The 16,997-nt window shown below is 39.4% G+C and overlaps 1 protein-coding gene across 3 annotated transcripts in view; it reads left to right on the top strand.

Annotated features, from left to right (window-relative positions):
• LOC5574609 (disks large-associated protein 1) overlaps nt 1-16,997 on the top strand; it is a 172,848-nt gene that overhangs the window by 124,809 nt on the left and 31,042 nt on the right. Inside the window, exon 1 of one of the 3 annotated variants that reach the window (XM_021845803.1) lies at nt 6,297-6,617. The exons of 1 other annotated variant lie outside the window; for it this stretch is intronic. In XM_021845803.1, the coding sequence (XP_021701495.1) occupies nt 6,602-6,617 (16 nt within the window). In that variant the 5' untranslated portion in view covers nt 6,297-6,601. Of the gene's footprint in view, nt 1-6,296; nt 7,456-16,997 lie in introns of those variants that run through there. One more of the 3 variants, XM_021845804.1, reaches the window with a different exon arrangement.

Raw genomic sequence — 16,997 nt, 5'->3', positions numbered from 1 at the left:
GTAATTATTGTAAAAACCTTTAAGATTCCGTTGATCTCCAGTTCCGTTGGAATTTCAAAGCAAAGCTTTAATATAAACCTTTTGAAAGTCGGTAAATATTTTATAGATTTCAATGGGATTTTTTGTGAAATCGATAAGAATTTTAATAATTTCAAAGGGAACCCTGGATTTTTAGGAGAGATCCTCATTGAATTCTTACGACTACAAATGGAATCACTACAATTCCCATTAAAATCTCTACGTTCTAAATTCTAGAAATTCCAAGGATACTATCAGAAACCCCACCAAAATAACGAGAATATCACAGAAACACTTAGAACTTCCGGAATTCAACATGCTGTTAAGAAAACACACGGGGAGCATCAAAATTCTACCTCTCTAAATTCTATTCTCAATACTGAGTGCTAGAAAATATGTAATTCCTAATTTGATAGCTGTAGTCTCAAGATCTCTTCATAGATGTTAAGCTAATATTGAAAAAAAAAAAACATCAATCGCTGGCGTTGGCGAAGACCGAAAACTACTCAGAAAATTCTTTGATGTACCATCATCATAAAATCATAGACATAAAGAGAATACCAGACTAATCGCAAAATTACACTACAAATCTTGTCAAATTACAGCACCTTCATGATTTTGTGCAAATTGTCGCGTAATCGATTAGATTCCATACATTTCCGCCATATGCATGATTGTATTAATTTTAAGCGTCACTCTGAATAGATTGTTCTTTACGTGCAGAATCACTCTGCACCCTGAATGGAAATTTCTTAACGTGCAGCTTCAGTCACTGCTCATGTTCGAAAGTAGTAAGTACTACATGTTCGAAAAGTTTTTTATTCATACCAAAAGTGTAGTAAACTTTGTGGATTTTGTTTTTGAGTAGATGCTACATGTAGTAAAGTTCAACGTTTTTTATTCATATCACCCAGTGTAGTACTATATAAGGTTTATCATTTATTTATCCTATCCTCAAGAATTCTAACGTGTTTGCAGAGAAAAATATGTGTGATAATTCGCCGAGAAAATTGAAAAAAGAGAAAAAAGAGAAATACATGAAAATTTGACGTATTGTAGAGGATTTTCTTCAAAGCTGCTTACTGGGCAATAAAACGTTTGCCGAGCTAACTAGTAATGCACACAAAATATGAAAAAAAAAATAAAAGTTTGTTTCAATTATCAAACTTTGAAGATCAAAAGAAACACTTGAAACAAAAAAGAATTCTAATCAAATTCTATGTTGAAAGAACACTAAATGAATAACGTGTGGCTCTTGTTTTTCCTTTCGAAGTAAACAAAAATTGAAAATATTGCTTAGTTATTTTAATGCACAATGGTCCTAATCGAGCTTTTAGCAGGAAAAAAGTGTTTCCTCAGTTCTCGATGTCTTCAGAAAAGTTATTCGTAATTGAGTTTGCATCTTTTAAGAAACAGTTGAATGGGGGGACCCTTATTTAAATTTAAAATTTGACTCTGAGTTTTTTATTTCATGCAATTTAAGGCTGTGCTCTTCTTTTAGAAAATGCTATTTTGAACAACTTTGTTCAATACACTTTCGATATAACTCTTCATTTGAGTTAAGTCACTTAGGATGAACCGATTTTTCGGGTTATTTTGGTCTAGCTTTTTTTTTATAGTTTTAATGATACACGTTTTTTGCTGAACATTGCAAGTTTGTAATTCTTGTGATTTTGTAAGCAAATTCAAGCAAAAACAACTATGATATTAACTCAGAAGTTGATTTGATTTTTTTTCTTTTAGCAGCATTTGAAAGGCTATACATTAGACATCTTTTGCTGCAAAAATTATGAGAACGTAATTTTTGTAAATTGAAAAAAAATCACTTCAAAAATAGACCTAAAAACTCGAATTTCGCCAACTACTCACAAGATTTCAAACTTATCGGCGTACTGCTCTCAGCAAAGTTGTATGTTTTAACAAGATCTTACATCCAATGCACTTAAAACTTACTCGACCATGTCAAGTAGATATTATTACACGACCAGGTAGATCAAATTCATATATTCCAAATCAAGGCCCGCCAACACTTGTTTTCCTACGGAGAGTTTTAGTCATTTTTTTTTATTCTCCCTTTACTTAACTTATTGAGCTCTTATTCGCCAGCTTGGGCATCACCAGAACGAAATCAGACAGTTGTTCTTTTTTTTTGTCTGCTTTATCGATTAAATCTATTTGTGGATTTTCCAGAGATAGTCCAGAGAGAAGTTCATTATTCCTTGCCGTTGGTCGATCGTCATGTTATCCAGGTACATTAGAGCATGTTCGCTCAGACGAGGGTCAGTTGTCAGTCCGCTTCCAGATGGCCATGGTGTTGGACGGGTGGAGCTCGTGTAGATTTCAAGCGGACTGACGAAGACTGTGCAAAATTCCAGCTCGATCGGAGAGACTATATTTTAGTGCCAGCCGTTCAAAGTTTGTATGGGATTTACTATGGGAAAACTTACTTTTGCAAAGAAAAACCGCCAGTGGTCGCCCAATGATCTCTATAAAAACTCACAGACCTCGATAGGTATTTTTACGATGAACAACATTGCCGAAGACCGCAAAGCAATCCGATGCTTGTGAAAAAAGTTATTTAAGCATATACTATTCGAAAATTATGCCCTATATTGTTATTATTGTTATTCATTTACGTGTTAATCAACGTCGCGTTGCCAATAGGTTTTTATTGAATAACTTTGAAAGGAAAAAACACAGGAAAAATGCCACAACACTAATATCGACAAAAGACGAGGTTAAAAGAATTAGTCTCCCGTTCTACCCAAAGATCACCAACCCAATCCAAGCAGTCTTCAAACACCTCGGTTTTCATGTAGTCTACAAAAGCAACAACACACTAAAAGATTTGTTATTTAACCTGAAAGACAAAATCCGGAGGAAAAATCAGGAATATAAGTTCAAAATTCGCCTACGAGAACATAGGAACGTGGTCGAAAACGAACGTGCTAATGATTCAAGTGTAGCAGCACATACATCGACCCTAGATCACACTGTGGACTGGGAGAATGCAAAATTGATTAAAAACGTCAGAAAAATATCTCACTTGAATGCATGGGAGTCCATGTATATCGCAACATCTAATCGCCCTCTAATGAATGAGGACGATGCTCCAATCGTGTCTCCACTCTTCCACTTGACTAAGCTGAAAATGCAGTAACCTTTAACACTTCTCGACGTATACTGACTACAGTACGAATACTTGTGTTAGTAAATTATGTAATCAGTCGGACATCGTCCCGTAGATGGGCAACATCGAGCCCGAAACCGGTCGACTAAAAAGGTAATTTTAACTCATTTTAATCGTTGCAAGAACAATAAGTGTTGTGTCCTGTCTCACGTCGCGTCTTATGAGTGGTGTCGAGGTTCTTACGTTAGCACAAACCCCAAGAAATTGGGTGTCTATCCCTTATCATATTTTAACATGTTAGTTTAACAGTGAGTCCTATTTCAACGGATGTATGTTTCGGTTACAAATAAATGTAGATATGTGTATAGTTTTCGTAAAATATATGTTATGAATCGGATGTCGCGTGTGAATTACGAGAACCTAAGAAATATGTCCCGAAACTCTGGAATCTACGGATAGGATCAATGGCTTCTAAGAAATCGAGACGAAGTCTTACCAGTCTCCTACGATCACCTAATCCCATTCGCCAACCCATTGACTTTCCCCCAACACAATACACATCGAAACAAATAACAAAACAACACAAGAAGCTAAACATATCACCATATTCCTAAAAAATGACATTGAGTTCAATTTTGTAACAAAATTACACATCCATGTACAAAGTCTTCTCTTGAATTCACGAAATTTAATATTTTTAGGCCAAGTAGACGACATAATCGCGGTAGGCTTCATTTTCCGGTCTAGAACGATTTTGAACAACACTTATTTGATCCATAAGTGAAGAACTGTCGGTCCTCGCTGACATGCCAGAATTTACTTGCAAACACGAGAGGGATAAACTTTGAACGTAAGTGATCTGGTATACCATGGATATTTTGCTTCATGGACAGATTAAATACTACAGAGGAACAGTCGAAGTCTAGGAGGTTGTTACGATTGGTGTTAATCGAAGATGGGCTAACCTCTAGCGTCATGTACCAGTAGTACACTCTCATGGAAGGAGTTTGAGGATTGTGTTCAAGCAGCTTTTCAAAGTTTTCAATAACCAATTGATTGAATTGAGAACCCCATAACGGATTAGGAACCTGAGTGTTGACTCCGTGAAACGATCTGTCAGGGGCTGTACTCCTGCAAGTATCTCTAAACTCATTGTGTGAGTCGAGTTCATGCAGCCTAGCTCGATGCGAAGACAGCGGTACTGAATCCGCTGAATCTTCAGCATATGTGTTTCCGCCGCGGATTAAAAACAAAAACTACCGTACTCTAAGACTGACAAGATGGTTTTTTGGTACAGCTTGATCAGATCTTTCGGATGAGCACCCTACACATGTTCAGGTTATAGTTCGCTTGAAGTTGATTCGTTTTTGGTATTTCTATGCCTCCGTGAGGCGTCTTCTGGTGGCTGGACGGTTTTTTTTTTTGTGGAGGGGCTGGAAATCGAACCCATGACCTTCCACTTATGAAGCGAAAGCGTAACCTCAAGGCTACAGACCCCCCATCACATAAAAATTATAAAGAAAGTAAGCCCTGGGGGAGACCCATATAGCTAATTTCTTGAAACTGTCAAGTTACCATGAGTACAACCCATATTCGTCTCGGACAACACATTGTACAACCAATTATTCAAAATTGATGAAAGGCCACTTGCGTGAAGTTTGTCTGAAAGGCCATCAACGCAAACTGAGTCAAACACCCTTAATATCCAAAAACACTGAACCCATCTGCTCCTTTTGGGCAATGGTAAGTTGAATTTCTGAAGAAAGCAGCACCGCTGCGAAAACCAACTGCGTATCTGACAGCATACCATTCGTTTCAACCCATTTATCCAGTCGAAAGAGAATCATCTTCTCTAACAACTTGGGAATACACGATAACGTCGCAATTGGACGGTACGAATTATGGTTCGACGCGAGTTTCCCTGGTTTTTGGATGGCTATTACTCTCACCTGCCTCCAGCCATCCGAAACAATATATACAGAAACAATATGAGCAAAAACAAATTTTTGAACCACTCTAAATGTACACTACACAAGTTCAATTCGACGTCAGGGCGATTCTTAGGCAAATTGAACTTGTTTCGATTCATTCCAGGAGCGGAATTGTTACATGAAAGGAAAAAAATTGAGAATTCAACCACCGAAAACGGTCTATCCATGGCGACTCTATCCATCGAAAAACCTGGACGCACGCGATCAATAGGAACGGTATCTGGGCAAACTTTCTTAGCGAAATCGATAATCCACCGAGAAGAGCTCTCTAGATTCTCATTAACTGACGATGTATTACGCATTCTTCTTCCGATGGTCCAAAACGTTCTCAACGAGGTCTTGCGTGATAATCCTTCCAAGAAATGGCGCCAATAACCGCTTTCCTTCGCTTTAACCAAGTTTTTACACTTGCGTTCAAGGGAAGAATAACGCATGAGCTATAGAAACACGTTTCGCGGCGGATTTCTCGCGATAGAGTTCCTTACACTCGTCATCCCACCACAGATTGGGAAGCTTCTAACGAACCGACGGACCTGGTACAGGACGTCGTTGTGCTTGAAGCGCGCTATTGCAAACCAACTCAGATAAAAATCGATACTCTTTCAACGGATGAAGAACTTCTATCACTTGTTCTCCTTCAATGATCGCTTCCGCGTAATTTCTCCAGTCTATGTGCTTTAAACAATCCAGCGCTTGAATATATTGAGAGGTTCAAACGCTTATCCCTAGGACTTCCATCTTGAGCTGAAGGTGCCAATCATGTAACTTCCCCAGTGTTTAGAATTGTCATATTGAAGTCGTCGCAGAGGTGATATATTAACGTTGATCGCTAGTCGTTATACAGTTGCCTTCAGCCTGTTCTTGGGAGTTGAAATCCCCAGTGAACAACCGTGGTTCAGGAATAACTGAGCAGATGTGAGAGTCTCTGCAATGCAATTCTTAGAAAAACATTTTCAAATTCACGGAGAGGATGCTGGAATACCACGTCTTTCGAATGGTGGGTGCAAAATTGATGGTCATTTTGTTTCAGTCAGTAATGGTTTCAGACACACCGTGTATGGGATTAACTTGGCATGGGCATTGCGTTACACACGTTGTTCATTCCTTCGTCCGTTCGGTCGGTCGGTTCGGTTCGGTTCAGCTCGCGCTCTCCCTTTCACTCCACTTTATTGGTGGTGTTGTTACAACAACCATTCAACCGCATAGTCGCGCATTCATGAATCTCCCGTCCGTCGACGAGAGATCCATTAATGCGAATGAGTCTGTGCGTAGGCAGTCTCATTCAGGCCTTTGATGGGTCCACCTCATCTGTTGTATAGGGCTTGTTTTTTTTTGCTGCTCTCGGTCGTCGGGTTGTATTGTCGCGGATGCAAGATTGTGGAAGCAGTCTTTCGAGTGTCTCAGAAGTGATCGGTCCGAAATTGTGATTGGTTGAAAACCTGGAACCAAGAGAGAAGTTCCCATGAGTGCAGTTTTGGGTAGGAAACGGTTTTATGTTTGTAAAAGTTGATAATTAAGAAATTAAGAGTGAAAATTTCTGCTTGCGCAGAACAATTGTGCGATTTGAATTACATGTGTTCAAAATCACCTTCGTCAGCTTCCACACAATTCAGGAATTTCTCCATGTTGCGATTCACTTGGTGGTTGTGTATTGATTGAAGTGGTGAATTTCGCATAACTCAGCTGGTCAGTCAGTGTGTGAATGCAGCAACCATAAACGCCGGGAAGAAGTGGAAATTGCGAACGAGAAAAATCCCATGGGATGCTGGATTCACAGCCATAAAGAAAGGAAAAAAAAATGTGCAAAGTGTGTGTTGAGTTTGATTGAATTGTTCTCAAGTGACGCAAGTGAGAGTTTACCTTGTGTAGACACCCTCGATAGCAGTCGCCGAGGGGTTGACGCATTTTCCGTTGAAAGTGTCAGTACACACCAGGTTTACCTTCCGCGAATTGGACGTTGCGAGCCTTGGATGGAGGAGTTACGGTGATGAATCATGGTCGGATAATGTGCGACAGGGATTTGTGCAGCCTAGTGCAAGTGGACGGTGGAGTGAGAATTTCAAGGGTGACTAAACGAAACGGTGGTGGTGATTCGTTTGAATGCTGCTAGACTACTGTGCCTAGGAGGGAAAAGCGATTCGACTGAAAACAAGTGCAGTCATTTGCGTGTTGACAGATTCTTTGATCTGAGTGAAGTGTTCTGAATGGCAGTAAAGTTTTGTTTGTATACGAGAATTTACAATTTAAATGGTTTTGTGTTGAAACAGTGCGCGTTGATTTAAAGCTACGAGATTTGCGTGAACGTATTACTTGAATGTAAGTAGTAAAGCACTTCAAACACAAAGTATTGACTTCAATTGACTCTTGCGAGATTATTTCGGAGTTTTTAGATCCAGTTCAATGTAGATTCAAGCAGTGTTAGAGCTGGAAACAAGGGTAAAATGCCTTTTTTGTGATACTGCATTGTAGTAACTGAGACATGAACTGTTTTCGCTCCACACCAAGTTTTTCACCCAGTTTTGTCTGCTAAAAATGAAATTTACATACCTTGATATTTTATGAGTTTTATCCTTAGTGCTATTGTCTGAAAATGTCGAATCCAATGCTTAAAATGACAGAAATCTATATTCTTTGGAAGTGATCCATAAGCGTGGTAAACAATCATTTCCTGGCCCATATTATGGATCACTAGTTAGAAGTGCTCAAAGGACGAAGTCTGCGTGTCATGTGTACTGCCCATAACTGCATATTTGTAACATTCGACAAAAGTAGGCATTGAGTAAATGGGATACCAAGTTTGCATTTTATTGCAGTATGAGAGGGAACTGATATTTCAAAAAATCACTAAGAATTCAAAAGTGCTTATTTGAGGCTGAAATTTTGTACAACTCATATCGCTTATTGGGTGAAAAGTCAGAAAAAAAATTTGATAGAAATTTCGTTGCCACTGCGTTACGAGGCTCATGTATAATCTCAATGTGACCGTTATGCGGTTACAATTGTCAATGTGACAAAACAACTTGGTATATTTTTGGAATTTTCTAGAACAATCTCACAGATTTTAGTAAGTTGATCGAAAGTATTTGTTATTTGATGATTCTTCCCGGTATTAACTCGAAATTGTCAAAAATGTCGAATGTGACTGTTATGCAGTTATGGGCAGTGTAGTCGATTGCAAAAAAGTTTGAATATTTTTTCTTCATACTTGCAAAAATGGAAGATTTCTCCTAATGCTTCCAAAACTCAACTAATAATATTCCCACATAAACCAAAAGCTCTTTATTTGAAACCTTCAAGTAGACATGTTGTCACGATGAGAGGGGTTTCAATAAATTGGTCAGATGAAGTTAAGTATCTAGGGCTCATGCAAGATCAGAATTTAACTTTCAAAAATCACATTGAGGGCATTCAAGCCAAATTTAACAAATATGTAAAATGTCTCTATCCACTTATTAATAGAAAATCAAAACTTTGTCATAAGAACAAGCTTTTGATATTCAAACAAATTTTCAGGCCAGCCATGTTGTATGCTGTACCAATATGGACTAGCTGTTGTAGTACCAGGAAGAAAGCTCTGCACAGGATTTAAAATAAAATTTTGAAAATGATTCTGAAGCTTCCTCCCTGGTATAGTACCAATGAGTTACATAGAATATCCAATGTTGAAACATTGGAACAAATGTCAAATAAAATAATTAATAATTTCAGGCAAGAATCGTTACAATCTTCTATTGCCACCTAACTTAACCTAAACATATAACGCATGAATATGTTTAGGTTAAGTTAGGTTAAGAATTTTCAAAGCGTTTTTTTTCTCTTATAAGCAGGTGAAACCAACTCACCTGTAAAAAATCTGAACTGCTACGGCAAATGAAATGTAATATGTTGTTAACAAAAGGTTAATAAAATCTTAAATTTGTTTTACCAAATTAGGATGATAGTGTTGTCTAATAACACAGAACACATAGATATAAGAAATTAATGTAATGTTTGGAATGATACTAAGGCTGATACAAATATTAATTTTCTTTTATGTCACCCCCCCCTTCGAAAATCCGAAAATTTTGAAGGGGAGAAAAAAAAATATTCATGATTTTTTTGACATTAGTTAGATTTTTTCAATTTACAAAGTAAAAAACAAGTAAAATAATGATCCAGAGGACGACTAAAAACAGTTAAACAACTATCATTAAAAATAAAAATTCGAAAAAATAACTTTTTTTTTCATTTTTATTTTTTTGTTCCTTATTTATTTTTATCCCCCCCCTCGTACCTTCCAAGTGGTCTCGGACATAAAAGAAATTTAATATTTGTATCAGCCTAATAAAGAAATTAAAAAAAGCTATGTTTTTCCAGTGTATTTTTTAAAAAACGTCACAACTTTAAGTAAAAATTTAGAATACAAAATTCAAAAAATGTTTCTGTATGAATAAATACGAAGTAAGAATAATCCTTTCCTTTCGAATGCGGGTTTCAATTGAACGTGTAATCACAGAGATATGGACTGAACACTTTTGTATGTTTTTTAGGGGGTGAACCCAAACTTTTGCACGGGAGTGTATATCGACAAGTTTTGTGGATGACAGATAACTCAATGCGATATATGTATTTTCTAATAATAGGAAGTTAATGAATATTATAATAAATTTTTCTTAGTGATTTAAGGAAAACGTACTAGAAGCATTCATTACAACAAAATACTGTCATTATTTCCTGTTGTATTTGAATTTACCTATTTGGTAAAACATCTGTGCAATATTAGCATCAGAATGTTCAGAATTGATGGAGTCTTTGGCTTATCTGTACAAAGCCAAAACTTGTCTAGTCTAGTCACTGGTTTAGAACAACACACAATCCTTAACAACTTTTAATTGACTCACCAAATACTCTTGGCGATCATGTGGGTCGCGAACACGAAATGTTTGGGAACCTATGTTCTATCGTATCTATTTAAAAAAATATAAATAATTTGTTTCTAAACTCGTGGCAGATACGCATCATGATTGATTTTCTCTGTCACAAAATAAACCTATTATGAAATGAACGAAAAAAAAAACCCGGAATACGACGACGGCTCTTGATCTACTTTCAAATTGTCAATTTGGTTGCATCTTTCCAATGTCGTAAAATAATTAGTGGTAAACAAATAAATCAAATTTGAATTATCAATTATAATGTCAGTAGCATATCTTATGTATGTAATGTGGGTATTGCGATGGTCGAATTTAGACAGAAAGGAGTTCATTTCCCTTACAGCCAGGCCCGGATTTAGGGGGTGCCTAGGGGGCAAATGCCCCGGGCCTCTCGATCAGAGGGACCCCCCGAGGAACCAATTTATTTATTTAGTTGGTGTTACATCATTTAATTTGATAAAACCTCGCTAACGATGTTACGCCAATTTACTCGGTCCAAGGCTGTGTCTCTCCAACCTCGATTTTGGCCCACGTTCTCCAGATCTTGTTGCACCTGATCAAGCCACCTCGCTCGCTGTGCTCCCCGCCTTCTTGTGCCAACCGGATTCGACGCGAACACCATCTTTGCAGGATTGTTGTCCGGTAGTCTTGCAACATGCCCTGCCCAGCGCACCCTTCCGGCTTTCGCAACCTTCTGGATACTTGGTTCGCCGTAGAGCCTAGCGAGCTCGTGGTTCATTCTCCGCCGCCACACACCGTTCTCCTGCACTCCGCCAAAGATCGTCCTAAGCACCCTTCGTTCGAACACTCCAAGTGCTTGCAGGTCCTCTTCCAGCATGGTCCATGCTCCATGTCCATAGAGGACCACCGGTCTTATAAGCGTTTTGTACATGGTACATTTGGTGCGGGGGTGAATCTTTCTCGACCGCAGCTTCTTCTGGAGCCCATAGTAGGCGCGACTTCCACTGATGATGCGTCTCCGTATTTCACGACTAACGTTGTTATCAGCCGTTAACAAGGATCCGAGGTAGACGAACTCATCAACCACCTCAAAAGTATCCCCGTCTATCGTAACACTGCTTCCCAGGCGGGCTCTGTCGCGCTCGGTTCCGCCTATCAGCATGTACTTTGTTTTTGACGCATTCACCACCAGGCCGACTTTTGTTGCTTCACGTTTCAGGCGGGTGTAGAGGTCTGCTACCGTTTCAAATGTTCTGCCGACAATATCCATATCATCCGCGAAGCAAACAAATTGGCTGGATCTTGTGAAAATCGTACCTCGGTTATTGAACCCGGCTCTCCGCATGACACCTTCTAGCGCGATGTTGAACAGCAGGCACGAAAGTCCATCACCCTGTCGAAGTCCCCGGCGGGATTCGAACGAACTGGAATGTTCGCCCGAAATCTTCACGCTATTCTGCACACCGTCCATCGTTACTCTTATTAGTCTTGTGAGCTTCCCGGGAAAGCTGTACTCGTCCATGATTTTCCATAGCTCTTCGCGATCGATGCTATCATAAGCCGCTTTGAAATCGATGAACAGGTGATGCGTTGGGACTTGGTATTCACGGCATTTCTGGAGGATTTGCCGTACAGTAAAGATTTGGTCCGTTGTCGTGCGGCCGTTGATGAAACCAGCTTGATAACTTTCCACAAACTCATTTGTTATTGGTGATAGACGACGGAAGATAATCTGGGATAGCTCTTTGTAGGCGGCACTCAGGATAGTGATCGCACGATAGTTTTCACATTCCAGTTTGTCGCCCTTCTTGTAGATGGGGCATATGACCCCTTGCTTCCACTCCTCCGGCAGCTGTTCGGTTTCCCAGATTTCCCAGATCAGCCGGTGCAGACAGGCGGCCAACCTCTCCGGGCCCATTTTGATGAGTTCAGCTCCAATACCATCTTTACCAGCGGCCTTATTATTCTTGAGCTGGCTGATGGCATCCTTAACTTCCCTCAATGTGGGGGCAGGTTGGTTTCCTTCATCCGCCGTGCTGACGTAGTCACTTCCTCCGCTGTCGTGACCCTCGTCGCCTGTGTTCTCCGTGCCATTCGGGTGTTCATCGTAGTGCTGCTTCCACCTTTCAATCACCTCACGTCCGTCCGTCAAGATGCTTCCGTCCTTATCCCTACACATTTCGGCTCGCGGCACGAAGCCTTTTCGGGATGCGTTGAGCTTCTCGTAGAACTTTCGCGTTTCTTGAGAACGATGCAACTGTTCCATTTCTTCACATTCCGCTTCTTCCAGGCGGCGCTTTTTGTCCCGGAATAGGCGGGTTTGCTGCTTCCGTTTTCTTTTATATCGCTCCACGTTTTGTCGCGTTCCTTGCTGCAGCATTGCAGCCCGCGCTGCATCCTTCTCCTCCAAAACCTGCCTGCATTCTTCGTCGAACCAATCGTTACATGTCCTCCTTTCCACGTACCCGACGATGCTCTCGGCTGCGTTGCTGATGGCTGCTTTTATGTTGCTCCAGCAGTCCTCAAGAGGGGCTTCGTCAAGCTCGCCCTCTTCCGGCAACGCTACCTCGAGATGCTGCGCGTATGCGGCAGCGACGTTCGGTTGGGCCAGTCGCACTAGGTTATACCGAGGCGGGCGTCGATACCGTACATTGTTGATGACGGATAGTTTTTGTCGCAGTTTCACCATCACTAGATAGTGATCAGAGTCGATGTTAGCGCCACGATAGGTTCTGACGTCGGTAATATCGGAGAAGTGCCGTCCATCGATCAAAACGTGGTCGATTTGTGATTCCGTCTGTAGTGGTGATCTCCAGGTGTATCGATACGGGAGGCTGTGCTGGAAGTAGGTGCTGCGAATGGCCATGTTCTTGGAGGCGGCAAAATCTATCAGTCGTAGGCCGTTCTCGTTCGTCAGCCGGTGGGCGCTGAACCTTCCAATCGTCGGTCTGAACTCCTCCTCCTGGCCAACCTGAGCGTTCAAATCACCTATGATGATCTTGACGTCGTGGCTTGGGCAGCGGTCGTACTCGCGTTCGAGCTGCGCGTAAAATGCGTCCTTGTCATCATCAGTGCTTCCGGCGTGAGGGCTATGCACGTTTATGATGCTGAAGTTGAAGAACCGGTCTTTGAGCCTCAACTTGCACATTCTTTCGTTGATCGGCCACCACCCGATCACACGCCTTTGCATATCACCCATCACTATAAAAGCTGTTCCCAGCTCACGTGTGTTGCCGCAGCACTGGTAGATGGTATGATTACCTCTAAACATTCGCACCATCGAACCTGTCCAGCACACCTCCTGCAGCGCTACGATGTCGAAACCGCGGATCTTCAATACATCGGAGAGTATGCGTGTGCTTCCGATGAAGTTGAGAGATTTGCAGTTCCACGTACCGAGTTTCCAATCGCTAGTCCATTTCCGTCGCTGTGGTCTTTGCCGATTGTTCCGGTCCGTATTCTCTCGTTGACGTTCCTGTGCTGTTGTGTTTTTACGGCTGGCTTGCAGGGCCTGACACCAACCCCCTAGATTTCCGGAGGACCATTCCCCCTAAATGTTCGGAGGACCATAGTGCGCAGTTTAGCTTAGAGTGCTTCTCTGGCACTATTTTATTCCTTCAGGTACGCGAGGTACCAATGGTACGCCATGCCCAGCCATTTACCAACCCGGAGGAACCAATAATAAGAACAAATAATGTTTTGAAATACTTTAATTAAGACAAATGATTCAAACTTCTAAGTCAACATTCGAATACTTAAGTACACAGAAGTTTTTCCTAATGTATGAATCTCACTGCATAGTTTGGTCAATTACTATCCTTCCATGTATTACAAAAACAAAATCGCGAATGTTAAGCCAAATCTCCAAAATTTTTATCGACCCATTTTTTCAAAATTTTTGGTATTTAAAATGCGCTTCACGTCTTTGAATAGTAGAGTACTGCGCGATTCAAAGAGTTCATTAGTTTCCTATCAGAACTTTAAAATATATTTGCAATGCTATCAGAAACTTAAAGTTTAGGATTTTTTTCTGTTAAGCAGTAGTCAGTATTTTTGATATTTTCTATTTTGTATGCCGTAGTTGATGAAGTTTTTTTGGAAAGGCTTAGAGTAAACTAAACTAAAAAAATGCATAGAATATGACTTTTGATGTTGCTATAGTGATAAATGCCAGAAACTTTCCTGGATTGACGTATCCTGAGAAAAAGGGGCTTTTTTGTTAGTGGCTCTCAGGGAAAAGTATCATTACCCTGTCTGCAGCAAAATTGTTGAATTATTGATTCCATTTTTACTCTCGTAATTTAAAATTTCGATGAAAATAGCTTTAAAAATGTTTTTGTCATTGTATTAATCAGTGCCTTTGTTCTTTCTGGCCAAATAGAGAACAATTAGATGAGTAAAAATAAGGAGGTTGAAAGCTGCTTTGTTTTACTTCATTTAAGTTTTTCAGAAAAAAATCACTCGATACAAATTAAACATAAGCCATAAAACGAGCCAATCTTCTACGAATTATGCTATTTTTTCACGTTAGACAGAAAACTTACCTAACATACTATTGGAAAGCTTGAAAACCGTCGAATTTCTTTCGAATTCTCAATGTAAATAGCTCTAAACCAACCAAACTGTCAATTACACCCCTTTGCATTTGCACCCGATGCTCAAATCCGGCACTGCTTACAGCACTCAATACAAGATATCGTCGAAAAAATGAGAAATCATGATTGAATTAGGCTGTTGTAGGGTGTAAGCACTGATTGTGGCCAGTATAAGAAAACATTTGTTTCTATTTGGAAAGCATTGTAAGTACCTACATGAAAAAAAACACTTTACCTCATTTTTGAGTTGACTTTAATTTAGTATATCGATTATTCTCTCAACCCAAAATCTCTCGGTATTCTCTCTCTTCCCCACCAATGTTGTCAAAAATAGATAGAACTGCACCTACCCAATGGGGGTAGTTTGGCCCAATAAGCCAAATTTGGGTAAATGCATTATTGTCAAGCTTGGGTTGAATGAACTTAATTTTGCGTTGAATCAAACCAAATTTAAGTAATTTTTTCTAATAGCTTCAAAGGCAAAGTACCTAATGGAGCCTTGGAAATTTAGCCAAATTTGGATTATTGGGCTCAACTACGGTTTTGCGTTGAAACAACTCAGATTTGAGTAGACTCGCATTGCCGTGTATAACGTTTATGTTATAGAAAAAGATTCAATCCACACTTTACGAGGAAACTAAGCAGTATCCAAGCAGTTATCCAAGAGAATTTCTTGTGATCGTACTGGTTCATGTTAAATTTACAGGATGTTTGACGGAATTTTGATTACGTTTTCGATGAGTTCCTAGTGAGACTTTTATGAATTCTCGAAGACTTATTCAAACAGACTCAAGTCAGAAATGTAAACAAACTTACTTTATCAATCCTACGTGTTTCGAAGCCGAAATTCTACACGTTCCACTCTAAACCAACTCGATTTTTCACTTTTAGAACGTTTAATTTACGGATTTACAAAACGACGAAAGTAAGATTTTCACTTTCGCAACCTAACCGCTACTTTCGCCGCTCCGTTGTATGGGAGACAAAATGACTTAACCACGAATAAAAACAAAACACTACTTGAGTCGATTTTACACTGGTACAAAAACGTCGTAAGTAAATGATTGAAACGGCTTATCATTTTGTCATACATTTTTTCGTGGGAAATGATAGAAACTACCTAGTGTTTTAACGCGAGCTGATTGCAAACAAAATACATATACATACACGGTAAAAAAAATGTTAAAAAGGGGATTTATTTTAAAACTGTTTTAGAAGAAAGGTTGTGATTTTTCTTAATTACTTTTCTTAAAACTGCATGAAAGTTACTTACGTCGATTTGGAAAAGTAATCGAGAATTCTTCCCATTGCCCATAATATGTTTTCAATAAACTCATTAGCAATATCGTTAAATCATAGCAAATTTCGAAAGCGATACTTGATGGATTCTAGGCAACATCTTCTGGGAAATTCTGACGAGATTTCCACGGATTTTGGATGAAATGTTTTAGAAGAATACCTAAGGAAATTTTTCAAATCTTTATTTGGTAATTTTGTAATTTTAGTAAATTTTATTTATCTCTAATATTCACCACACTCAATGCCTATAATGCTGACAAATTTGTCTTCTAGTGAACTTTGATTTCAAAGGCTTTCCATTTCATTGTCAAAGGTCAGATGTTTGTAGAAATTAAAGTCGTCACTTCGAACATGTTGGGCAGTATTGAATTTCACTGTCTACCATTATCATTTAATCGTGGGCAGGGATCGAGTCCTGAGAAAATTGAGAGAATCTCTCGCTAATCGCTCTCTGTAACAATCATCTCTTGTTGACACTATTGCTATCGGATGCTCGTAGATTGTTTATCGTGCCAGTAAAATAAAACACCTACAGTTTCAATTCACATTACGGACAGCTTCAAATTTCGGACACTCCACTTTGTATGGGAAACATTTCACACAAAATGTTTCAATTTTTGCCGTTCAAAAGTTCTCACTTTCGAGGCTAGTATTTTTCACAGATATCTATGCAAATTTATGATCCCCAACTGCATCAGACGTATATTTAGAGGTTTGAAAATTTCAATTGATGATTTTCGTGCGCTGTCCGGAATTCGAATTAAAGTGTCCGGAATATGAGGCTAAAGTAAGAAAGCGTCCGGAATAAAAATCATGAAACAACCAACAAATTTTTATTTATTTAAAATTACTCATGTTGCGGAATCGTGTTTAATCAATGTTCACCCACCATTCGAAAGTTAAGTGTTTTGAAGCCTTGATAACCAATTTTGTATGAACTGTAACGTCATGAGGACACCCACCCACCCCCTTCAGCGTTATGAAATTTGTGAATGGGCCCTTCAAACCAAAACAAACAAATAATTCAAAATTCACATTTCTCAAGAACAAACTTCTTTAAATGCTGCAATAACATAAATTTATTTTCCGC

The sequence above is a fragment of the Aedes aegypti genome, chromosome 2, assembly GCF_002204515.2.
Source record: "Aedes aegypti strain LVP_AGWG chromosome 2, AaegL5.0 Primary Assembly, whole genome shotgun sequence".
Classification (NCBI taxonomy): Eukaryota; Metazoa; Arthropoda; class Insecta; order Diptera; family Culicidae; genus Aedes; species Aedes aegypti.
Note: the sequence above shows the minus strand (reverse complement) of the source record. Positions and strands in the feature narration are given on the sequence as shown.